The sequence below is a fragment of the Chinchilla lanigera genome, unplaced genomic scaffold (assembly GCF_000276665.1).
Source record: "Chinchilla lanigera isolate Chin_1 unplaced genomic scaffold, ChiLan1.0 scaffold00022, whole genome shotgun sequence".
In the NCBI taxonomy this organism is placed as follows: domain Eukaryota; kingdom Metazoa; phylum Chordata; class Mammalia; order Rodentia; family Chinchillidae; genus Chinchilla; species Chinchilla lanigera.
Window position 1 is genome coordinate 17,952,783 of NW_004955423.1, and position 24,682 is coordinate 17,977,464.

Genomic DNA, 24,682 nt, shown 5'->3' on the forward strand with positions numbered 1-24,682 from the left:
GCAGCGAGCAGGAAGGCGGAGTCTGGAAAAGTTGGAAACAGCCCGCCCTCTCCCTCTCGTGGAGTCCAAAGGAGCCATAGCAGGTTTTGATCCCCGCTCTGGAGGCGGGTAAGTGGTTTTTAAAAAGTCCCCTGAGCTGTTCAGGTTGCGGGTCTCCGCAAGGCCCCTACGGTTGGAACGGAGCTAGACTGTGTCTGCGCCTCTTTCCTGTAGCGTCTGTCTGTCCGCTCCCAGGGCCAGGGCCCAAGGGGACCCGAGACCGCGGCCGATCCTCCCCAGGGGCTGCGGGTGTCTCCCGCGCAGTGCGGGCCCTGGGGTCCCTGCGGAGCCCTTGGGGTCCCCGGCTGCCCGCGGGGGTGCTGTCTGCCTCCTGGAGAGGAACGTCTAGTGTCAGTGACCCTCCCGCTCCCACCCAGAAGAATTTTCAAAAGACAAAATAGACGAAATGCCCTGCCAAGACCTGTTTGCAGAGTTTCCAGAGGAGAATCCTGGCCGGGACCCGGGAAGGAGCGTTGATGATTAAAAGCCCGGAGCCTGGAGTTCGCCCTTCTCACCACAGCTGGGGGCCAAGTCCGCTAATGTCGCTGAGGCCACCGGGCTCGCGTGTTTGCAGCCCTGGCCAGCTCAGCAGCTCATCTCACCCTCTCTGGCTGGCTCCCAGCTTTGGAGAGCAGCCCGCCCCACTCCACCCCTGGTCACCATTGAAGATCCTGCCTGGCTTCAAAAGGATCCCTTAGCCGCCCCCTCCCCGGCAATCCTAATCAATGCGGACCCTGAGAGTCAGACTCCTGAGAAGATCTAACAGAGAATTGTTCTGGTCACCTTACAATTTCTTTTTAACATTTTAAATTTAAGAATAATAAGCAATATGCACACATGAGTCATTTTTAAGCAACTACAGCACATTTTGTAATGATTGCTTTTCTTTCCAACTTTTCAGTATTTTATTTATTTGTTTCTTTGGCCAGAAATTATTACTTAATTTTACTTCTGCTCTTGTCTCATGATGTGCCTTTATGCTGGCTTTGTGAACTGACTTGTTTATTCTGTGTTTAAATATAATTCTAGTCTTTTCCCCTATGCCTTTAGTTTTCATTTCAATCACATGTGCCCAAGCATATTGTGGTACGATCATTGGTAGAAGAATTACAATTACAATTACAGCTTTTATAGCTTCCAGACCTGTGAAATATGGTTGGCAAACTTTCAGAAGTAAAAAGTAAAATCAAAAAATTAAGTACTCTTAAGAAGTACTCTTAAGATAATTTTAAATTCATTTGGAAGTATGTATTTGAGCAATACAAAGTCCTGATAAAAAGAAAACCCTCTTGGCACGGCCTATCCTGTCAGTTGTGAGGCTGCAAATGATTTACTGTTTGCTCAGCGTGCTGTGAAGGATTCTCCCTGCATTTTTGAAATTTATCTTCACAGAGATCCTATGCTAGGTACTAGCCCCAGTTTACAGGTAAGGAAATTATTCATTTTCCTAGTAGAATTGTGCCCTGTCTCCTATTGGGCTTCCTGATTTATGAACCTTTGAGAAAGTTTGAACTCTAAATAGAAGTCTCAATCATAATATATGTGATCCTGTGTATAGGATAGTTAAATGTCATCTTTGTCGCTTAGTCTCTCACACTGTCATCATTGTAAAAATTATTTCTAAGAAATTAAGCTAGTATTTCAAAAGATGACATTTAAAGGCTTGTATGATAAGGAGGGGGAAATTAGCTAACATTGAAAGTATAAGAGTTGGGTTTTAGCTCTTTGTGTAACCCTGCTCAAATCTCTTACCTCTTTGCTGTGTATTTTTATTCATAAAATGAATGGTGATTTTATTTTTACTTCTGCATAAAATAACAGGTTTAATAACTATTGTTTCTCTACCTTTTGTGATCATACTTATATCGATAAAAGTGAAAGACTTGCTTTTCAGAATAAGTCAGGTATTATAGGAATTTAAGAATTATAATTGCTATTAGTAGGCCATATTATTTTATTCTTTTTATGATTCCCTTTGATATAGCTCCTGTATTATGAAACAGGTGGTGATCTTGTAGTTGAGTTCAAAGGCAGTGATTGTAGATTGGAGACTGATCAATCAGAATGGCAAAGGCTCAGTGGGAAGTAAGATCAAGAGAAGTACAGTGGAAGGTAGTGCTGTGGAGGTTGTGCCCATCACTTTACAAACTCTACAGGACAGAGTGGACCTAGGCAGGCCATGTGGGTATCCTCTACCTGGTAGTAAGGGTGGGTCTCCACCTTCTTATGTTCCTCTCTCCCAGGTTAGCCAGGGCCAAAGTAGAGGAAATAAATGAGTTAGATACAAGACAGAGACCCTATTTCAGGATAGTTTCGATTTTATTGTTACTTTTTGTTTTTAGTTTTTTAGTTTTTGTTTTTGGTGCTTAGGACCAAACCTAGGGCTTCCAGCTTGCTAGACAAGCGTTCTACCAGTGTCTGCTGATGGAAATACAGTTGCAACTGTGTGTGATCTCACATCTGTCTCTGTGTGCACCTATGTATGTGTTTATATGTGTCCGTGTGTACAGACCCAGTGTGTGTGAGCACAGGAGCTGAGGGTATGTGGCATTTTGTCTGCACCCTTTGTGCTTCCTGGGTTTAGCATAATACCATGAATACATTTTACGTTAAATAAAAGTATGGTTTGCATGAAAAATCATCAGTGTTTGGTGTTAATGTTTTGTTTAGGTGATCGAGACTAGATTCTCTGAGGGCAACAGCTTGTTTTCACAAGAAGGGTCCTGTTAATGTTTTGTTAAAGTGATTCTGGAATTGAAGAACAGAGCGTATGTTTATGCGTAAGAAGCTGGAAAGAACAGTAGGTGAAAGAGGACCGGTGAGGTAAACTGTATACGGGAGCCTGCTGTTGTCAAATTCTGTGCTTGCTGTGCACCAGCTCTCCAGCACAGCATGGTCCTTCTGACAGGGAGCCCAATTTTCCAGGGAGGAAACAGGCTCGGAAGGCTGACTTTCTTCCCAAGGCACCGGGGCTGGTAAGAGATAAACCAAAAGCTCAGAACCAGAGCTGTTGAATTTTAAAAGCCATATTCCTTCTGTAACAACATGTTGAAAACAAAGAAAAAAAGAAGGAAAGTAAAAAGCTCTGTGTTTTTTCCACCATGGAAAACTTAACCAGGACCATCTTTTCTTTTCCTGTTTTATTTTCTTTCTGTTTCCACTTTCTTGTCGAAGAAAATCCCAGCTGGAGCAAAGACCTGCAATGTGCAGTACTGAGATAGCGGCAGGTCGGCCTGCCCTCCCCACTGCCTGGGTGCCCTGGTGTGGTCAGTGTCGTCCCCTCTGCCTGTGTCTGCTCTGTGCATTCAAGCATGGCCTTTCGGGATGCATGATTGCTAAACCACTGGGAGAAACACACTGTTCTATATCGTTGTAACAGGATTTTTAAATGATACACTTTCGATTACTTATATCAAGAACTTTACATTTGTAATGCCACCAAAATAATTTTGGTACCCCTGCCACACTATGGAATACCATTTAATAAGCAGCATAGGATCTGTTCTGACGAGCCCTGTGCTGAGCTCCCGTAACGTCTGCACTCTTTCATCACAGGTCCTAGCTCCTGCAACTCTTTCTGATATTAAAACTGCTTGTGTTTGAGGAATATGATTATTATAGAAGTTAGCAGAGTGTGGTAGGTTGTAGAAGAATCTAAAAATCTTTGATTAGGTTTATTTCAAGAAATTATGATAACCCACAATTAAAATTATGGAGGTGTAGTTAAAACCCTTTCATTACATCTTTACAGTTACAGAAGACTTTCTAAAACTATATAATTTGATATACTGATGCTCTTTGCCTCCTCATGGAGTTGAACTTTGAGTCTTCTTTTCATTTTAATATTAACTGAGGTAGGATACAAAGGTTAACCGAGCACTTGTCATTTATAAGACATTGTACACAGAGCAGTGTTTTTAGTTTTTAGTACTTTTTATCGTTTGTTAAAGTCGTGTTTCAACACTGACAAATCTCAAAAACTTAGTGGTAAAACAAAAAGGCAAATTGCAGAATTAAGTACAGTACAATCTAAATAAAGTTGGAAAACATGCAAAACAATACCATGTATTGCTTACTAATACACATACAGGTAGTAGTGGTATAACAGGCTTAGGAATGATTAGCACAGAAATTACGGTAGCAATCACCTCTTAAAGGATGGGCCAGAAGTAGATTGTAGGGAGAGATTCAGCAGGCTTTAAGAGTATTTTAGGTTTTTACCCTGTTAAGATTTGTTAAAACTTGGTATAAGTGTGTTTATTACATTCTTTGTGTTTCTCAGTATGTTTGAAATATTTCATAATCTAACAAACTGGGAGTCTTATTTATTTGATGTCAATATATCTTTCATTAGCCCCTAAAATTTCCAAGATATTGAGATCTGAGCTTACACAAAAGCAAAAAGATACAGTATCATGCTATGTCTGTCCAGATGTTTCTGTTTGCATGTTTAATCCCTTGTTGAAGGCCCTAAATCCCCACAGGAAGTAGTATGAAGTATTTTGCTTTGTAGCTGAAGGATTTGTAAGATGAAAGGTCCTTAAACATGAAATGAGATCAGTGGTAACCGTATGATTTAAGTTGTTTTTTTGAAAAGTTGTTTGATCTGTCCCCTCAAGGAGGAAAAAATAGTGATAGCCTACATACTACATATATTATGACAATATATTGATTTTTCTTTTCCTTAGTATCTGCATCACCATGGCGACTGGACAGAAGTTGATGAGAGCTATTAGAGTTTTTGAATTTGGTGGACCAGAAGTGCTGAAACTCCAGTCGGATGTGGTAGTGCCGGTTCCAAAAGACCATCAGGTGGAAATAATTACTTTACCCAGGCAGTGATTATTCCAACTGTGAGGCTCTCGTACATTAAGTTAGGGTTGAGAAGAATCACAATGATTTCTTAAGACACTGAATTTGGACAGAATTTGCAGTGTTTATATTTTTGAACTTGACAAAATTATCATAAATCTAATTAATGAAGTAGGCTTAGAAAACAGTTATGAGAAAAGTTTTGAAGTGGAGACTTCCCTATGGAGTGCAATAATTGGATTTTTCTGAATGGAGTCATAAGCAGTTCTGAGTCAGTTTTCCTGTTGCAGACTTCCAAGATTTTTATTTCGCACATGGTGGGAAAACAATTTGGTTCTTCAGTCATGCTTTTTCACATATGATTTAAGATAATTTAATTGAAGAGTTTAATCATCTCCAGTGACTTTAACAATATCCTTTTGATTCAAAATTATGTAGTTTTATTACTGCATCTTCCATAGCTCCTAAGTCTAATTTCCTCAGCAAGCCTTAGGAGAATTTTTACAATTTAACTATAACTTATCTTTACAGATTTATTTCTTATTACTTCCTCAGTAGGCTGGGCTGCAACATCATCAGACTTTATCCATTTTTCCCAAACAGCCCTTACATTCCTTCTATCAGTGTATATCCCCTTCTTTTTACCTGAAATACCCATTTTTCTCCCATCCTTACAGAACTTCTACTCGTCTTTTAAGGCTACGAATACCACTACTAATTCTTCTGTAAGCTGCCTCTTACTCTTATATCAGAGAGAATTATTCTGTGTTAATGGTAAAATTAGCCACTCTTGTAAATGTAACTGCAAAATCTTAATGGTTCAAAAGTAGAATGTTATTTCCCAAATTTTAAACTGCTAGTGGCTTGCTCACCCCCACAGTAAAGAAGACAGAAGCTTCTGTCATCATATGATTGCCAACTTGACGGTGTGACTTCCAGGTTTCTCGGGAAGGATGAAGGTGTGCACTGCCCAGGAAAGTTTCTCTGGGGCAGTCAGAAATAGCCACCTTCACTTACCTTCCACGGGCTGTAGCCCAGTCCCTTGATTATTCATAATTATAAAGAAGGCCAAAAAATCAAGTCTGTCCTAGGTACCTAGGAAGAGGAGGAACTATTCCATGAAAATATAGAGGTCTCTGCTCTATATCCTTTAAATATTTCTTCTACTGTTTTCCCAATTTCTTTAACTATAGCATTTTTTTTTTCATATTGCCTTCTTTTTATTTACGTGTTAGAAAAATTAAGAATATGAGCTTATTGAGAGCAAGGACTTACTTGTCTTGTTTTCTTCACTTTTATAGTTCCCATAATACTGAATTAGTGCCGAAATGCTCCATGTGAACTAAAATACCTTGTCATTGCAGGTTCTAATCAAAGTCCACGCATGTGGCGTCAACCCAGTGGAGACATATATTCGCTCTGGTACTTATAGTAGAATCCCACCCTTACCATACACCCCTGGTACTGATGTGGCAGGGGTAATAGAATCCATTGGCGATAACGTGTCTGCTTTCAAGGTATTACATTTTTAATTATTTCTGTTTTTGCTTAATACTCTTTTTTCTTAAAATCCTTTAACACAGCTTTAAAACATATCTGTATTTAAGGCTTTCAAAGGCCCCATTACGTAGTTTCTGCCACTTGGGGGACTCCTCTAGTCAAAAAAGAAGTGATTTCTTATCCAGACCCCGGTGTGTTTGCATTGATGGGAATAAATGCCTGATAATTTCTGTGTCTTTACATTTCCACAGAATAAACTGTGATCCTTTGGATTTAATACAGATTTGCCAATAAAATTCTACTTAGGATTTCCTCTTAGTAGTTGTCAAGCCAAGCTATTTAAAAAATTATTTTATAAATTTAGTTGCGTGAAATAAAGGGAAAATGAATTCTGTTGAAGAGTAGGTAAAGTGTGAAAACATGCAAGGTCACTATACAGTTCAGAGCTTTGAATCAGACTAAGGTCAGTAAAAGTGCTGTGATCAGGGCCTTTGCTGTTTGTATGCCAGCAGAATAGAAAGCATTGATAGTGTGCTCAGAGCACACTCGTGTTCTAGCTTCTTTCCCCATAATGTCCTGACCTGCTCAACTTTGGCAGCACATTTACTAAGATCGGGCTGAGAGTGAGCAGAAGAATGTGCCCCTGTCCAGGAGGGTGGCGAATTCTTACAGTGTTTCCACTTCTCAGCCGTAGCAATCTGGCTTTTGCCCCTGTTGCTCCTCTGAAACGATTCTTGCTAATGTCACTAATGGCCTCTGTATGGCTGGAGCTAATGGGCCCTTTTATGTCATTATCTTTCTTGACTTCCCTTGACACTTGATGCTCTCAACCACTTAAATTTTTCTTAAAAACCTTTCTTCAGCTTCTGTGACTTCATTTGCTCTTATCCTCCTGTCCGCCTCCTCACTGGGTATTATTTTTTGAGGCCTCTTTAACTCTAGATGCTTCACAAATGTTGGTGCTACCCAGAGCTCTCTGTCCCTATCACAGCTCTGCTTTTTGTATGTGTGCTGGGAACCTTCGTTATGATGATGCCAGCACTCCCTTTATTTCTAGTATCAGATGTGATACCTTTAGTTTAGGGTTTTCAACTAAGCTTGGAACTGTGCTATCCAAAATGGTAGCCACTGGTTGTATGTGGCAATTAAAAAATGTAAATCAAGTTCACTTAAACTCAAGTTGAAAATCCAGCTCCTCAGTCACCCTGGCAGCGTTTCACATGCTTAATAGTCCACACATCTCGCCTGTACTCTACTAGACGGCACAGATGTAGAACATTTCCATCATCACAGAAAGCTCTGCTGCACAGCACTGGACCCACAAGGTCGGAATAAGGAGCCTCTTCCTAAGCTCGTCTACAACAGCTCATGTTTTCTTACTGCAGGTCCATTCTTTTCTTGTTTCACTGCAATGGCGACTTCAGGGGTTTAAGTTGTATCTCAGTTTTCCTCACTCAGCTCTCCCTTACTAGAACTACTTTTTCCCTCCTCTTTGTCCTACCAGAGAGGGAGAAAGAGGGAGAAAAGGAGGGATAGGAACATTCCTTTCTGGCTTATTTATTTAGCTACTGGGCTAATCATTAGTTAAATCCACTTATAAGTACAGCACCCCCATGACCCAGTTACCCTCCAGAGACTTTTGAAGAACATTTTAGATCTATACTGTAGCACACTGAAATCAGTTTTCGGCATATTTAAGCTGCAGAAAGAGAACTGGTCTTAGTCTAATCATGCTTGACCGTTTGCAGGAGAGAGTACTGAGTGATGATGCTTTTCTTTATCTCTTGGATACCCTTTGAATCTTTATTTTGTATCTATCCTTCTGAGTGATGCTGTTACTATTCAGATTTCTTTATTATAGGACTAATGTATACTGAGCAGCCTGATGTTTTGCCTACTCCAAAGAATTTTTACTTTATATTTTTCCAAGAAAGAAGAGTTAGGGTGGGTGATTACAATGGGCAGTCTGATTTCCCCTGGTGTAAAAATTGTATTGGAGCTCTAAAACCATGCGTGTACTTTTCATTTTTTTTTTTTTTTGGTTTTTCTCTGGTACCTGGAACCGAACTCACGACCTTGCACTTGCCAGGCAGGCGCTTTGCCACTGAGCTAAATCCCCAGCCCCCATGCATGTACTTTTCGATGATGAGGGCCCAGCAGATGTTCATTGAGAGTTTACTCTGATTCTGCTGACAAATAAAGAGGCCCATTGTCCCCTGGGGGTCCTCACGTGTTTCCTGCTTTTGGGCGTATGCATGGAAAATGATGGGAAGGCATGGGTGAGGATACCCACAAAAAGCATTTGGTATGTGGAAGAAACTTTACACTCAAGTATCGTGCACACAAGTAACTATTTGTGGTGACTGCCACTTGCCAAGTACTTGGGAGGAGGGAACTGCAGAACGTTTTTGTGCTTCAGTTTCCTTGTCTGTGTGGTGGGATTTAAAGTGCAGGTAATAATAGTGCCCATCACACAGTACTGTGAAGATCAAATAGCATAATGCTCATAAGACCCTGAATGCATTGCCTGGCTTCATAAGATCCCGGCGAAGGTGACTCCTCATCACTGTCATCATTATGTGCTTTAAGAGCTTCTCCTTTTGACTTTCCCATTTGCCTTCATTTTTCTTTTCATTGGTTTCCATCAATAAAACATTTTATAGCATTTGGTATTCTAAAATTGTTTTTATGAGGTTCTAAGATGTAAGAAACAGTGTGTGAGTGTGTATCTGTGATGGTACCAGCTTTGCTATAAAGGACTATGCCCGTTCTGCCGCATGTATTAATGTGATCTCTTCCCTAGAAAGGTGACAGGGTCTTCACTACCAGCACCATCTCGGGGGGCTACGCAGAGTACGCCCTTGCCGCAGACCACACCGTGTACACACTGCCTGAGAAGCTGAACTTCAGGCAGGGAGCTGCCATCGGTATCCCGTACTTCACTGCGTGCCGGGCTCTGCTCCACAGGTAAAGGGACACTGAATGTTGTAGCCAGTGCCAGAGGAGAGCAGCGTCAACTGCTTTCCATCTGGCCATCCGTCCATGCATCTCTGTTACTTTGGTTACTAGTTATTTACCATTAAGCATTTACGGAATGGAAACTATTAATTTGGGGGATTGTGGCGATCGCTGGGTGCTCAAAGCAGAGCAAACATATGTTAAAGATCCTCACAGTCCAGAGAGAAGGACAGACCTCAGAGCACTAATGTTCAGTGTGGGAAGTACGGAAGGGAGGCGTGTGAAGGGATTTACAGGATCACCAGGGATGTGTCTGTGGGGGTGAGGCACGGTTTCCTGGTGAAGTATAAGACTTGGATTATTTTAAAGCTGTGGTTCGTAAAATCCTGTTATCTGTTAGAACCATCTGGGCAGCAATTTCAAAGTACACTCTGGGCCCTACCCTAGACCCACTGAGACTTGAGAATCTATGTTTTGATCAGATCCGGAGGAGGAGCAGCTGGGGGGTATAAGGATATTTCTAACAATGGCAATAGCGTGGTGTGTGGGGAAAACTGCATGGTGTCTGAGGAGAGCTGCAGCAATTTGATTTTCTTGAATAGAAGATTTCAAAGCAAAGAACTGCAAAGAATAAGGTTGGAGCACAATCTCTTAAAAAAGTGTTAGCTGTTACCATAAAATAAACAGGTTTAAGATGGTAGAGATCTAGGTTACGGCACTCGCACATTGTTCTGTAATGGACTGAGGGTCATGAGGTGTCTGATTCAGGAGAGTGTTATTATTACATTTGTGTCTCACTGGGATCACTGATCTGCTGTGTGCAGGATGGATTTGAAGACAGGGGTGGAGGGAGAGATAGAGTCTTGTAGGAGATCCCTCTGAACAAAATGTTTATGGGGCCAGAGCAAATGTTATGTTAAAAGAGGTGGAGAGAAAAGATCTACTATTTAGCGTGGGTAAAAGCAGGGGTTTTTGGTAATTATTTCCAAGTGGAAAGTATTCCCAGGGAGAGGGAGAATTTATGGGCGCAGGTAGCTTTCTATCTGGGGTAATTATCAGGGACCTGGCCAAGATCCCCAATTGCCTGCTTGAGGGGTATGGCTAAAGGATGAAATAAGAAACAGATAAATTTAGTCATGCATGACGGGGGTCTAGGAGGTCAGTGCCTTACAGCAGGCAGAGACAAAGACACTCCCGACCAGCCACTATTTATTGGGGGGATATAATGTTAGGAGGGGCTAGCAGAAGATTCCAGGTCAGTGGAAGAATCAGAGGTGGGTGACTCAGTGACATGGATGACTTAGGATGACTCGAGTGCGTGGAGGTGGTCTTCTGCTAAGAAGGATCTTGCCCTGCAGTCTTTTTCAATCTAGTGGTCTTAGTTTTAACCTTAGTGGGTGGAAGAGGATGGCCTACCCCTAAAGAGACAATGGGAAATCTCAAAAGGGTGATGCCTGGTGCCGATAATCCCAAACCCACTTTATCCTTCAAGGAAGGGTGCAGAGTTAGCCATTGTGAATTTGTGGTCCCCAACAGGTAATATATAATTGCAACAGAGAGAAGGTGCAGAAATTGTTGAAGGTAAATGGTGCTCAGTTTTGGATGTCTCAGTGGAGAAGCCCAGGCACCTGTGGAATAAGCGAGTCTGGAGTTTGATGGCTGGAAACAGAAGTTTGCGACTGTCAGCATGTAAGGGAGAGCATACAAGATGAAAAGTGATGGTTACCACTTAGGGAGTGAGAATAGGACCCTCGGTGTTAAAGAATGTGGTCACAGGGAGGGAACAGAGTCTTCAGGGACCAGAAGGGAGTGGCTCTCAAGGTCAAGAGAGTATCAGGGTTCTAATACTCATTTAGCCTTCAGTAAGTTCATGGAAATAAAAGAAAACCCTGGGCTAGAGTACTGTCTTCACTCGGTACTAAGTATACAAACTTGGTCAGGGTGCTTGTCCATGTCAATTACAGCTTACTGATTTGAAAGTCATGGATTACAACAGCAGCTACTCCTGGGGTGTGGTGGAAAGGAAAAGCTCTCAGGATAGCACCTGTCGGCATGTTAGGAGCAGTTGTTGCTGAGGGCTGCTAAGGCGGGAAGCTGAGGGTCACATGTAGCAATGAGGTCTCTGCAGAAGAAGCAGTGGTCGGGCTTAGCTGTGATAGCTCATGAAGATGCAGAAGTTTTGCAAATCTACAGTTCGCTGAGGTAGGCTGGAGATTCAAGAAGAGCTGTGGTTGAAGTTCACAGGCAGCCCTCTGGCAGGATTCTCTCTTGCTTGGAGGAGGTCAGTCTTTGTTCTGTGCAGACTTTCAACTGATTGGATGAGGCCCACCCCGCCTGCAGAGGAGAATCTGCTGTACTCAGACTGCACCAATGTAAATGTGAATCTCATCCCCCAAAAAGCATTCAGAGACACTTCCGGAGGGATGAGTGAACAGATACGAGGCACTCGAGCCAGTCAAATCGATACGTAAAATTAGCCATCGCAATGACTGGCAATGACTATGCGGGGACAGAGTGATCATGGTAGAAGTGGGGTGCAGGAGGGCTTTGCCTATGTTTTTCCCACTCTCCCCAGCTTTGGGAGATTTAGGAATTGGGAGATTTAGGGATGTTCTTAGTGTTTAAAGGGTTGTGTGTAAGAGTTTTCCAAAACTTCATTTAGTGTTCATGTCCTATAGCGTAGGTTTGCTACTCTGATGCCATCCAGACGCAAAGCTTTTGGTCCTAATTCTGTTCTTACAGTTGAACTCACTGTCCTCAGTCCCCTTTGTCTCCAGCAAGAGTGGCTTGTTGCGGTTGGCACACAGCTACAAGCTGGACTCCTGGCTGAGCACAGCGTCTGGGGAGCAGACAGCAGCCACCCCACACTGTCTAGGAAGCTCGGGCTCCACCCTCTGAGTCAGACCCGGATCATGCGGCCGCTGCTGGCTGTGACTCGATGTTAGCACTTGCGCATCTGGAACTGCGAAGCGTCCCCTCACTGTCTGGGTGCCTGTTCCTTGCTTTTGCTGTACAGCAGAAACGTTTCATGAGAACCGGAAGTGGAAACACTGTCCTTCCCCTAGGCGATCTGATCATTTTAGACGGTGACACGGGAGCCTCTGTGGCAGGATTTACTGTGTGTCCTTTGTGGACTTAGCCCTGCTTTCTGGAATGAAAGCATGAAGGCAGGGGCACCCTGATGCTCGAAGCCATGGAGAAGTGAAATACTTTCTTACTCCTGGTCCCAAGTCATCTTGCTGCAGTACACGCTGGGGCATTGCTCTGGACCCAGAATAGACTGGGCTTGAGGAGCCTTCCCCTGGTGGTCTTTAGTGGGGCTCCTAACAGTGAGAAAGTCCAGTTCCTCCATGCCTGGCAGCTCCATGTAACACACCCACAAGCACCGCAGTGCCAGGGTCAGAGGCAGCACCAAGTCCTGACACCAGCACCTAGCACAGGGCCTGGCGTACGTCCACTCCCAGGAAACATCTGCGGAATGAATAAATGAATGGGAGGTGCTCTTTATCTGCCAATCTGAAGAGCTGTTCTTGTTTGATCCCACAGAGCCTAGAGAATATCTTGAGCTTTGAGGGTGCATTTGCTCTTCAGGTAAGTGTGAGCTAGAATAAGGGAGGAGTCCTTGAAGATAATGCAGAATACCTGAACTTCATTAACTTTGAAAGATCAGGTGATGGAACCTGTGTGTTTTTTTTTTTTTTTGCATGCAGTGCCCGTGTGAAAGCTGGAGAAAGTGTTTTGGTTCATGGAGCCAGTGGAGGAGTAAGTGTTTCTCTTTTTTCTTTTTTTTTCTAATTTAAGTTTAAATGAGCTTGGGTTTGTGGGTTCACATTACAGTCAAACCATTTCTAATACCTACACTTAGTCACAGGTGCTTTTTTTCCCCTCTTTTCTGCAGTGAAGCTTTTCTTAAAATTCAGTCTTCTGAAGGTGATTCTTTGTCATTCGTTTAGCATCTCTTGGTTAATAAATTCAGCATAGCACCTCATCAATGATGTATGTAGTAGGTTTCTCATCTGTATTGGGTGTGGACCAGGATAAACTGGTCTTGTTTTTCCCTTCAAGTAGCATATGTTGCGAGAATATTTAGTTGCGAATTTTAAACAGCTCTAAAGGTTAATATTAATTCCATATTCCCTCAGATAAGGAAATAAGGCTCATTAAAGCTTTACCTGTGTGCCCAGGACAGCACGGCAAAGCCACTCTGTGAGTTCTAAGTCTCCTCTCTCCCTTCACCGCTTGCCTGCTGTGCTTTGATGACTTTCGTGAAGGGCACAGTGTACAGCTGTGTCCCTAACACCACAACCCACGGCTTAAAATGCTAATGCCGGGCGGGAGCACTCAGAACTTATGAAAGAAGCCCCTCGCGGAAATCACCCTGTAGCAGGCCTGTCAGAAACCTCTTCGAGAGACGGCTGCCCATCTGCCTCAGAGGAGCTTAGAGGAAAAGTTAGAGCTCTGAGGTTGGAATTTAACAAGAAATCCACATGACCTCTATCCTGCGTGTAGAGGCTTTAGAAATTTTGGAGACGAGATTTCACCTTGTTTAAAAATAAAGGGCCTAGGGCACCACAGCTCACCTGCAAGAGGCTGGTTAACCCTTTGAGGGCGCTGTGTGTTCTGAGGAGTCGATGGAAGGAAGTAACCTATTACACGGCAGATTATGCCCTGAGTTATGAGAGTAGTATCCTGAAAACGGGAATTTACCTCTAAAGAGTGGACAGAATTCAGTCCATTTTCACCTTCCTGCACCTTTAGATAGATAAATCATAAGGCTGCACATCTGCCTACCTCTATACCCCAAATAGGTCAGTTCTGCAGGATTTCACAGATCAGACTATTTACTGAGAAACACCAAGGTTGTCCTTAGGAGGCTTGAGAAAATATGACAGATAAACCTTGTCAAAAACTCCTATTGTTTACCTTTACCAAAGAGGCTGTATTTGGGTTAAATTAAATTTAACCCTAAATAACTGAATGTCTATCAAAGACATGCATTTATTTAAATTGCTTTGGCTTTCTGAGAGTTGACTCATGCTCTGTAAGAAGGGAAAAATTTCAGTAGGAAAGAGAGTGAAGAGTTTAAAGAAAATCTCTTTTGATTCCCTTTACCCTCTTGTAAAAAGCTCAGGCGCTTCACTGTGATTTTTTTTTAAAGGTAAAATCCACACTCTTCTCGGGGCTGGCTGTGTTTGTTAAATCCTTGGCTGGTAGGGATGGGCAGGCATCCCGATGTGTGAAGCTCTTCTGATCCTTCCAGCCCTATCGAGGGAGGCAGTGCTGGATTTTGCCTTGTTTCTATTTGTACTTTCTGTCCTCATTGAATTCAAATTCCTTTGGGATTATGTCATATGTTTAAAACAGTGTGGGATTTGTGAGCACAGCAGTTGCACCAATGTATTGGTAGGGAGTGCTGTTAGTGTTAGCAAAATAAACGGAAGGAAAACAGTTGACAATAATGGTGCATAATCCATAGGGAGATAGCGTTACTATTGTAATTGTGGACAAGAATAAACAGTGCCCTTAAAGAAGGTATTGGGGAACCTTAAAAATAGAAGGTAAGGATCTATATTTACATTAAATCTTTAGTTTAAAATGTGGTTTTCTTAGAGGTCTATTTTTATAATTGAAAACTAGAGTAGAAGTCAACTGTACCACACAGTCAGCTGACCACACAGTATCTTGTATCTTACATCATTGGATATGTTTCTTCACGCTTACACAGAGAGTTCCATGTATTTGTTAAATCAAACAGATCCCTGCATAACCTGGCTGCGTTCAGGCTCATCAATCCTGTATGCCTCAGTCTGTAAGGTACATTTCGGGTTTGGGTTTTTGCGACTGCTACACTTTTAGCAGGTTCCTCTCATCATTTTTCATTTTAATTATTTTCTATCTTGCCCAACTCAATCCTTCCTCTGGATCAGTGGTTATCAATAGAGGTGATTTTGAATCTTTCCCTCGTTCCTTTCTGGGACATTTATCGATGTCTTGAGGTACTTTTTGGTTGTCACCTTGAGGAAGAAGATTCTGGAGTCTAGTAGGGAGAATCTGAGGGTGCTGTCAGACCGTCCTTCCAAGATCAGGAGAGTCCCCGCAAGAAAGAGTTACCTGAAATATCAGACAAAGAATGTCACCAGTGCCACGCTCAGAAACTCTGCTCTGATAGTGTGATGCTTGGCTGTGCCATTCATTTGATGGATAATCAAATATATTTCCCAGCATTATTGTTTCAATAATTGCTCTGTATTCCTAAATTCTACTTTTATTTCTCCTTTATACTAAGCACACTTGTCTGGTGTTCTAGTGATTTCCTTCAACCCTTTGGCTTCAAATACCATCTAGAAGATGAGCATCAACTGTACGTCTCCTGTTCTGAGCTCTTTTGAGTCATACAGTGGTACCTCGGTTCACAAACACTTTTGTTTGCAAACAGTTTGGCTCACAGATAGAAGCATTTGACAGAATTTTGTTTTTGTTTGCAAACCCTGCGTTGGGTGACAGACATGACCACGGCCATCTTTCCCACCCAAACACAAATGTGGCCATCTTTTCCAGAATTGTAGAGCAAAATAAGTTTGTGGACTGAGAGCAACTACTTTGGAGATAACATAGCAATGTACTGACCATTGTTACTCTCCTTCTACCTTGGCTTGAAATTTTGTATCATTGTTTTTAGTGTTTTTTCTCTTTAAAAGAAAAAGAAAAAGTTTGTGATCCAAGTCCACTGTGTCATTTATCTGGTTATAGAGCATCAGCGCTTGGGTGAGTGCCGTGCCACTCAGCCTGTTCTGAGTAAATTCTCAATGCTTCAACAAACTGGTTGCTCAGTTACTGTAACCCTTGAATTTGGACAAAGCCCCAGGAGGCATCCTTGTCTCATCTTCACTTCTACATTTACTTTGTGAGGAAGTCACTTCCCTCTAACCTGTGCCGCCTCCTTACTTCTCTTATCTGGACTGTTATATCTGCCCTAAGCTGATCTTCCTTCCCCACCCCTCCTTACCTCTTTGTGCCTGCAGCAGGACTGCAGTGACCTTTCCTAAGCCTACACTGATCGTATGCCTCCGCCGGCTGAGCTCTGAATGACTCTGCATAGCTCTTAATGTAGCCCAGAACGTTTACCTTCCCCTCCCCGGTCCTGTGTTCCTTGCCTCCCTGTCTCTTGTGCTGTGTCTCTGAGCCATGTCCACCCTCTTTCTGTCCTCTGAACCCTTGAGCGCATTTTCACTTCAGCAGGTTTGCCTTGGCCGTGTTTTCTGTCCACACCGGCCCCTCTGTGGCTGCCCTGCTTTTCCCGTGTGGCTTGGTGCTCCCTTTCTCCCCGCCTCGTTTCTGTTTCTGCAGAGCGGCCGCCCTGATGGCCTCAAAACCCCTCCTTCTAAGTCTCTCTGACACAATATCCAGCTACAATTTTTTTTTAGCTGTTACTATTTTCTGAGTTTATTTTATGCATTTATTTATGCCTATGTTTATGGCCTTCCTGCTCCTTAGAAGGTAAGTTTCTTTCATGAAGTACAGCGGCTTGCATGTAATAAGCACTCAACAGTTGTGCAGCAGTGAGTTACTGCTTCGTTGCGGTGACAAAAGAGCTACCGTAAACAGCTCAAAGAAGGAAAGGTGTATTTGGGCTCTTGTGCCTTCAGAGGTTTCAGTCCATGGCCAGCTGGTTCTGTTGCTTTTGGAAACGTCGTGGCAGAGGGATGTGGCGGAGGAAAGCAGCTCACCTCACGGCTACCAGGAAGCACAGGGGAAGACTCAGAGAGAGGGAGGGGCTGGGAGCGAAATACACCTTCAGAGGCACCGCTGCCCCCATGACCTACTTCCTGCAGCGGGCCCTCACTTCCAAGGGCCCATTCAGCTGAGAACTTGTCAGTGGATGAGGTCAGTGCAGTTGTGACCAGTCACCTTTGTAGGCCCTACCTCTGAACACTGCAGTAGAAAAGCATGTTCAAATCCTTTGCAGCCCGCTCCTGTGCACACAACGGAATGTTGAGGTGCTGTGGTTAACAGCTCCAGTTCTGTAGTCTAGTTTGTGCAGCTCTCTTCCTTCTCTGTATGTGACTTGGGCAAGGGGCTTGTTATTTTGAAGTTTGAGCTTCCTCACCTGTAGAATATAGACATATGGACAAATAATGTGTACTTCATAGAATCATCATGAGGATGAAGGAAAGCAATGTGTCTAAGATATTTAATAGCATATCCAGAAAATTATAATGCTAAAGTCATTTTTCTTACTTCTTCGTGTATGCTGTAAGTTCTTCCAGGACAGGTGAAGTGGTAAAAGAATCTTAAATTCATTTTATAGAAATATTTAGTGAATGTTTGCAAGAATGGAGAGAATACATAACTGTCTCGTATTTTATTCTTTCAGGTTGGATTAGCAACATGCCAAATTGCTAGAGCGTATGGCTTAAAGGTTTTGGGCACAGCTGGTAGTAAGGAGGGACAAAAGATTGTTTTGCAAAATGGAGCCCATGAAGTGTTTGATCACAAAGAAGCTCATTATATTGACAAAATCAAGGTAAAATTTTCTGCAATTTTATAGAAGTCACACATTATTTATTGGAGACTTACGTGGTTGTTTTTATTAACTTATTCACGAGCTCGTCTCTTCAAGTTGTTTGCTTTGTCTTTTATGTGTATATGTGGTTTGTGTGCCTATGTGTGTTTTAAAGTTGTAATTAATTTTAAAATCAGAGATGTTCATTGTACAACCTTCACTGTGATTTGCATATTGCATGTATATTAAATATAACCTTTCTAAAGTCTTAGAGCTGTACAAATTGATGTTCTTTAATGCAAATCACATTTTAAGTAAAGCTGGAGCTTTATGTTTACAGATGTGAAATTTCCATGGAAGGTGAGGTGAGGTATCCACAGAATACAAACTGGATCTGTCTAGGCAGGGAATAAAGTTTTGTTACCTATGTGCTTGGGAGGAATAAGTACTATCTCATTCAAAGTGGCAGCATTTAGTTGTTGCATAAGAGTTCAAGTGGATTCTGAAGTTCCTCATTTATACTGTAGTACCAATTTACTAAACTGATTACTTTGCTAATCTTCAAACCCCTAGGAAAAATTAGAATTTCCCAAGTTGTGGATACTTTGCAACTAGGTCATTGCAAACTGACAAAAAACACAAGTGCAAGTTTATTATCACTAAACCCTTTTGCCAGAAAACTCAGCAAAGTGATCCTTTATGTCTGTCTAGGGAACCTAGGACGCAGTACATAGAGCCAATAACATTCTACAAGAATATGTACAACAATGAAAAATGGCTGGTTACTGTATGAATGTGTTTTGTTATTGAGCAGTAATCTAATTTTATTTGTTTTGTTTTGTTTTTTTGGGTTTTTCTCCGGTACCGGGAACCGAACTCACGGCCTTGCACTTGCCAGGCAGGTGCTTTTGCCGCTGAGCTAAGTCCCCAGCCCCAGTAATCTAATTTTAACGCCATGGTCTTGGAGCTTCTATATTTTTCACTGATTCCCTCTACTTAGGTTTCTCCCCTTCTCTATAGATACCATTTCCTTACCCTAGCAGCTCAGCCCCTTTTTCTCCTCCCCTTTCCCATCAAACTTCTAGAGAAAGAAATGACAACTCACCTGCTTTTTCTCCCTTACTTCCCATTGCAGTTCCACCTACATCCCAACTACTTAAACTTCTGCCAGTGGGTCACTGATGCATTTAGTCACCAATCTGCTGGGCATGTCCAAGTCCTCGTTCTGTTTGACTTTTCTGGAGCACGTGACCCTGCTCATATCTCCCTTGTAGCTGATTCTCTTCCTACCTTTCTGACAATTCACTGTCAGTCCACTATCTTTGCATATCACTGATACATTAGTGTGTCTAGGGCTTTTTCCACTCATCTGATCACGCAAGACAGAAACCCTCCTTTCATTTTTTATACCTTTTAATCACCATTCTCCTTCCCACCCATCAAGTTGGTCACCTCATTCTAGCAGTATTGTCTCTGATACGTCTTTGATATGGATCTCTTTCCATATCATGACTTCGCTTAGGTTTCAATTTCTCCAGCCTCGGCTATTACTCATGTTTGAGCTGGTGTCCGCTTTTATATTTTTGCCTATCCTTTAAAAAACAAAACGAACAAACCAACATAGAATCTCTTATTACTAGAGGGAGTTTTCACTCTGTCATTCTCTATTGCTGTTGCAGAACCTAACACAGCACCTGGCATGTGGATTAGTGAACACCTGCTTTAAAAATATTTTTCCAAATTCGTTCGCAGCATTTAGTGTATTTTCACAACTGTGCCCATTGACAGCCTCTTCTATCTCACAGTGGTTTGGATAAGCACCCCTCGGAGTCCCTGTGTTAAAAGTCTGATCACCAGTCCCTGGCACTGTTGGGAAGGAGTGGAACCTTTAAGAGGTGGGGCCTCATTGGAAGTCTTCTGGTCACATGGAAGCATCCCCTTCAAGGGGATATTGGGACCTTGGGCCCTCCTCTTTCTCTTTTGTTATGGTTTATATCTACTTAGCCCTCCAAAGCCTCCTCATAATTGGGGCTTTGGGGAGATGACTGGATCATGGGGGTGATACTCAGCAGTGGACTCAACCACTGGTGAGTTTATAGCTAAATGTGATGTTGAGAGGTGAGCCCTGGTTGGAGGAGGTGGGTCGCTGGGGGTATGGCCGGGAAAGGTCTGTCTCCTTCCCTCCTTTGATCTCTCTGTTTCCTGCCAGCCCCTGAACCTCCTCTGCTATGCCACGCTGCCTTGCAGCCAGCTGACTATGAAATGAACCCTCTATAGACAGTGAGCCAAAATAACTCCCCTTTCTTAAGTTGTAGGTGTCAGGTATTGTGTCTTAGCAACAAATAAAGTGACTAAGCCATCTCTCTCTGCTGCTGGGCCACCATTGGGTGAGCAGCTTGCTCCGCCATTTGCTCCCCGACTGCCTTGCTAGCACACAAGAACATCAGGGCTGTGAACTGAAGCTTCCAAGATAGTGAGACAGAGTAAACTCTTTCTTTTTATAAAGTCATTATCTCAGGTATTTTGTTGTATTAACAGAAAACTGACTAACACACGCCTCTTTTTTTTCTACTCCTTCTCAAACTCTCCTTGTATTCTTTGCATTTTAGTTCCTTGTATTGAGATTCTGCCTCTTGTCTGGCTTCCTCTTGCTCCTCTTCCTTCCGTTTTTGTTTAAATTCCTTTTCATGCCTCAGGGTCCAGCTCATTGTCTGTGGAACGTTCTTTGACCATGCAGGCAATCACACTTTAGCTTTTTCTTCTATAACTTATGGCTTACTTCTGCTAAGGTAGCTCATAGGCCATTGCTTCTTAACTATAATTACAGTATTTTTTATCTTTCTTTCTACCTATGTTTTTGAATTCAGTATGCTCATTCTTTGCCTTCTGGCATAATGCCTGGCACAGGTACTTGTTTTTGTTAAAATAAAATAAATATAATGCAAATATGTATTAGCTTTTCTTAAGTTCCAGTTGTAGATGTTGGGAACCAAAAAAATAAAATTAGTGTGACAAGCAGATTATAGATCATTTGGAACACAGCCAAATACTCACATGCATGTGTGTACATACATACATACTCTGTCTTTGTCTCTTTCACACACACATATACATTCTCTCTGATACTCACACACACACACACACACACACACACACACACAGCCTACAATACCAAGCAGCCATTGCTATTTTTCTTTTTTTAATAAAAATGGGAGTTCCCTGAAGGTCTTGAATTTTTTATTTGTTGTTTATTTCTCTGCAAAGGTTCATTTTGGAGATAGAAGACTTTTAGCTAAGGAAAAAGTATTTTGTATTCCAGTTGAGTGTAGCACTTGAAAATTCCAGGTAAATTCTGTTTTATTACAGCAATTTATGTAATACAAACCTTTATCATTTTAGGGTTATCCTGGTTCCTACTGTTTAGCTAGTACCTTGAAATTGGATCATCTTTATATAACTATATCATTTAAAAATTTGCATTCTCTTTAAAACATAACATTTTTTATGTCACTTTGAAGAATTTTCTGTAAAACATGACACTAAGAGCTATTTTATAGTGTTTTTCACTTGTTATCTTATTCCACTCCTTGTTATTGTACAGAAATCTGTTGGTGAAAAAGGAATTGATGTGATTGTTGAGATGTTAGCTAATGTAAATCTCAGTAACGATTTGAAACTTCTGTCATCTGGAGGCCGAGTAATAGTAAGTAGTTTTCTTTCCCACTTTAAAGTTTTACAACAATTTAATGCTATTTTGCAGTAATCTTTAACTGCAGACATGTTGTTTACATAACAGGTCGTGGGCAGCAGAGGTTCTATTGAAATAAACCCACGGGACACCATGGCTAAGGAGTCTACTATAACTGGGATTTCTCTGTTTTCATCAAGCAAGGTCAGAAAGGAAGTGATTTTGATTTTGGTAACTTAAATATCAGTAGACTAAAAGTTAAAGTACGTATGAAGCTCACTCCTCTGACTAGAGGAGTAGCAAAAGATTGGTCACCCGATTATGAGGAAAGAGTAAAATTTAGTACCCTAGTCAAGACATTTTGGGGAGAGAGAGGGGATAGTGCTAGTAATGAAGACAGTGGGTTTTGTTTTTGTTTTTGTAAACTAACACTCTTTTGGGCAAGTGGGACTTACGGTTATCCTTTAGAGAAATATGTTTTGTATAGTTCTGGACAAGCTGACAAAAATCACAAATTTATGAGAGGTTTTTTGTGGTATATTTCTTAATTCTGAAGTTTTTTCAGTGCTTCTAAAAGTTCAGTCAGATGGTCCACTGCAACAGGTGTTTTTTTTTTTCTTTCCTTTAGGAGGAATTTCAGCAGTTTGCATCAGCTGTTCAAGCAGGGATGGAAACTGGTTGGTTGAAGCCTGTGATAGGTTCTCAGTATCCACTGGAGAAGGTTTCCCAGGCTCATGAGAATATCATTCATGGCAGTGGGACTGTTGGAAAAATGGTTCTTCTGATATGATGCTGCTTTCGTGGGCTTCCAGTGTAATTAGGAGATTTTCTTTCCTCCATCTTCTTTACATTGTCTTTAACATTTATTTGATTTAGTGAATTTGTCTTGAAAAAACAAACTATTTCTTTAGGGAGCAGGGACAGTGGAGTAAAGTTTATTTCATAGATGGTAATCATTTTTAGTGCCTTCTATCTTAAATCAAGGAGTCATCATAGTAGGAAAGAGCATGGTAGTGTCACTTGTACATTCCAGAAATTCTTAACTGATACTTGTTTAATTCTGTGCCATTGACTAACACATACTAATTCAAGGTAAGACTGATTGCCACGCCGACTAATCTTTATTGAGTGTTCCTTAATCAGTTCTGATTATCCCATACCTAATGGGACCCCACAGACTTTCTGGACTTAAAAAAAAAAAAAAAATCCCTTTTCCAAACTAATCTCATTGGTAGTTACCTAGAAGGGATGAATAAGTAATGTCCCAAGAAATTTTTTGGTTTTCCCAATATTTCCCTAAATCGTACAAAATTCACTGCATCACTGGATGATTGTCTGTGACCTTCCTGTATGTTCTTTGAGGATAGCACCCTTCTTGGGTCGATGAAGCTAGGTAGAGAGGCACCAGGTAAGCACTTTGTGATTAGATTTTCAGAGTAGATTTACTTACCTTTTATGTGCTGTGGATCAGACATTTTTATTTAACGAGTCCACAAATTGGACATATTAAGATGATCTCCTTTTGTTTCATAACACAATAATCTGTAAGAAATTCTGCAGATCAATCCTGTGTGACCTAGTTTGCCTTTGTATAGTACTTGCCTCACATTACTTCAGCATAGCTGCTAATGGTTACTTACTAATAGTGTTCTGTGTTGGAAGCCTTTGCCTAAACTAAATAAAGGAATAACCTTTTAGAAGTCTTGTTGTCAGAGTTATGTGTAAGGAAATAAGTTTTGGTGATTGATTTTTGCTTTTGCTTTTCTTCGTGTGAATACATCTTCCTGTCTCTTGCTATATTTTGCAGTTGAAGTTCTTACCTGATTTGTTCTGTAGAATGTAGAATGTTGTATTTTGACATAGAGTCCTACGCTGATAGTGAACAGATAACAGAAAGCACTGCTGATTTCTGTAACTGCGGGGTATCAGTGGCTTCTAGCTCTGTGCTGTGATGTGATTTTCGCTATGAGCATTTTCTGTGTTCATTCACTGTCTCTTTTACAGGTTAAAGTATCCTGTAAAATAACATTTTTGGAAAAAGTATGAAAAAGCAAATTTATTAATCTACAGACTAGCACTGTGTATGCTTCTTAAAGTGGAGGATTCTTTTACATGCACAAAGAGAAAGGAATAACAGTTCTTTAAAAGTCAGTTTAATGTTTTCACATTGGCCTCAGCCATACAGTAAACTAAGCACACTATCTCAATACTTCAAATTAATTTTGAAGATTAAGCCACCGAAACTGTGTGAACAAACTGCCGCATTTATGATTATGTGGCACAGGGCATGTTTTCTACATGAGTATCCTTATAATTCTAGCTCTAGCCTTGTCCCGGTTTATAGCGAACTACATGCACGGGTTAGGGGTTAGGGCTACTATGTAATTCCCGGTGCGGTGCCTGTCCTTGATGTAAAGTAGTGTTTTAAAAAGGCTTTATCCCACCTCTATAATGGAGTAGTTTTCTGTTCCTATTGCTTTGAATTCTGTGACCTGGACTTATATAATGTGTTTGAGACCAAATTGATCAGCCCCCCGAGCTCCAAAAGATGAAACCTGCTATAGGAACTTCAGATTCAGGGGACTTTTGTTCTTGTTTTTGTTTTTAAATAGGCTGTTGATGTAAAACCATAAACTGTTGAACTTTAATTTTTCAGTCTTTGGCTTTCCTAGCTCACTGTACCTTTGGTTTCCATGGGACTTAACTTCCTACCTACCAGCTTCATTTTGCCAGGAATTCCTAAGTTCTGACCCATTCATCATCCTTACCTCAGTTATGCCCTGTCTCCTGATTTGGCAAGCTTTTTAAAAGAGGTTATTCTATTCATCCATTAGCTCAAGAATTATTTACTGAGTCTCAGAAGGCACCTTACTAGAATTTGGGAATGCCAACTAACGTAGACATGGTCCATATCCTTAGTTTGCTGTTGAGTAAGGTCAAAACTTAAAACTTTTTGGAGTATAATGAATGGCGCGTACTAGGCAGGGTTCTTCAGAGAAACGCATATATTAGGAGATTTATTTGAAGCAATTCACGTATGCAGTTGTGGTGGCAAATCAAGGGCGGTTAGAATTTTCATGGTATAGTCTTGAGGAAGATTTCTATCTTTGGAAAACCTGTTATAGCTCTTGAAGCTTTCAACCAATTTGATGAGGCCCATGTGTACTATTAAGAGAAATTTC

At 41.5% G+C, this 24,682-nt stretch overlaps 1 protein-coding gene across 3 annotated transcripts; it reads left to right on the forward strand.

Moving 5' to 3' along the window:
• Cryz (crystallin, zeta (quinone reductase)) lies at positions 1–23,200 on the forward strand. Of its 3 annotated transcripts, XM_005385231.2 has the most exons (10): positions 1,404–1,465; positions 2,710–3,014; positions 4,728–4,851; positions 6,216–6,368; positions 9,155–9,318; positions 13,020–13,071; positions 17,684–17,833; positions 21,414–21,515; positions 21,609–21,704; positions 22,129–23,200. In XM_005385231.2, exons 2-10 carry the CDS (start codon positions 2,932–2,934, stop codon positions 22,288–22,290), a joined length of 1,086 nt encoding a protein of 361 aa, XP_005385288.1. In that variant the 5' UTR covers positions 1,404–1,465; positions 2,710–2,931; the 3' UTR covers positions 22,291–23,200. The 3 variants fall into 3 exon arrangements, with proteins under 3 accessions (XP_005385289.1, XP_005385290.1, XP_005385288.1); XM_005385232.2 differs by lacking the exons at positions 1,404–1,465; positions 2,710–3,014 and adding an exon at positions 1–108; XM_005385233.2 differs by lacking the exon at positions 2,710–3,014 and having other exon boundaries at positions 1,362–1,465.
• The last annotated feature ends 1,482 nt before the right edge of the window (positions 23,201–24,682 follow it).

What these genes read in the sequence shown, in the direction of transcription:
- Cryz (XM_005385231.2), top strand. Translation starts at nt 2,932, where the DNA reads ATGGTCCTTCTGACAGGGAGCCCAATTTTCCAGGGAGGAAACAGGCTC. An exon ending in TTCCCAAGGCACCGGGGCTG is followed by an intron (nt 3,015 to 4,727) that starts GTAAGAGATAAA and finishes TCTTTTCCTTAG; the next exon opens with TATCTGCATCACCATGGCGA. An exon ending in CATCTGGAGGCCGAGTAATA is followed by an intron (nt 21,516 to 21,608) that starts GTAAGTAGTTTT and finishes TTTACATAACAG; the next exon opens with GTCGTGGGCAGCAGAGGTTC.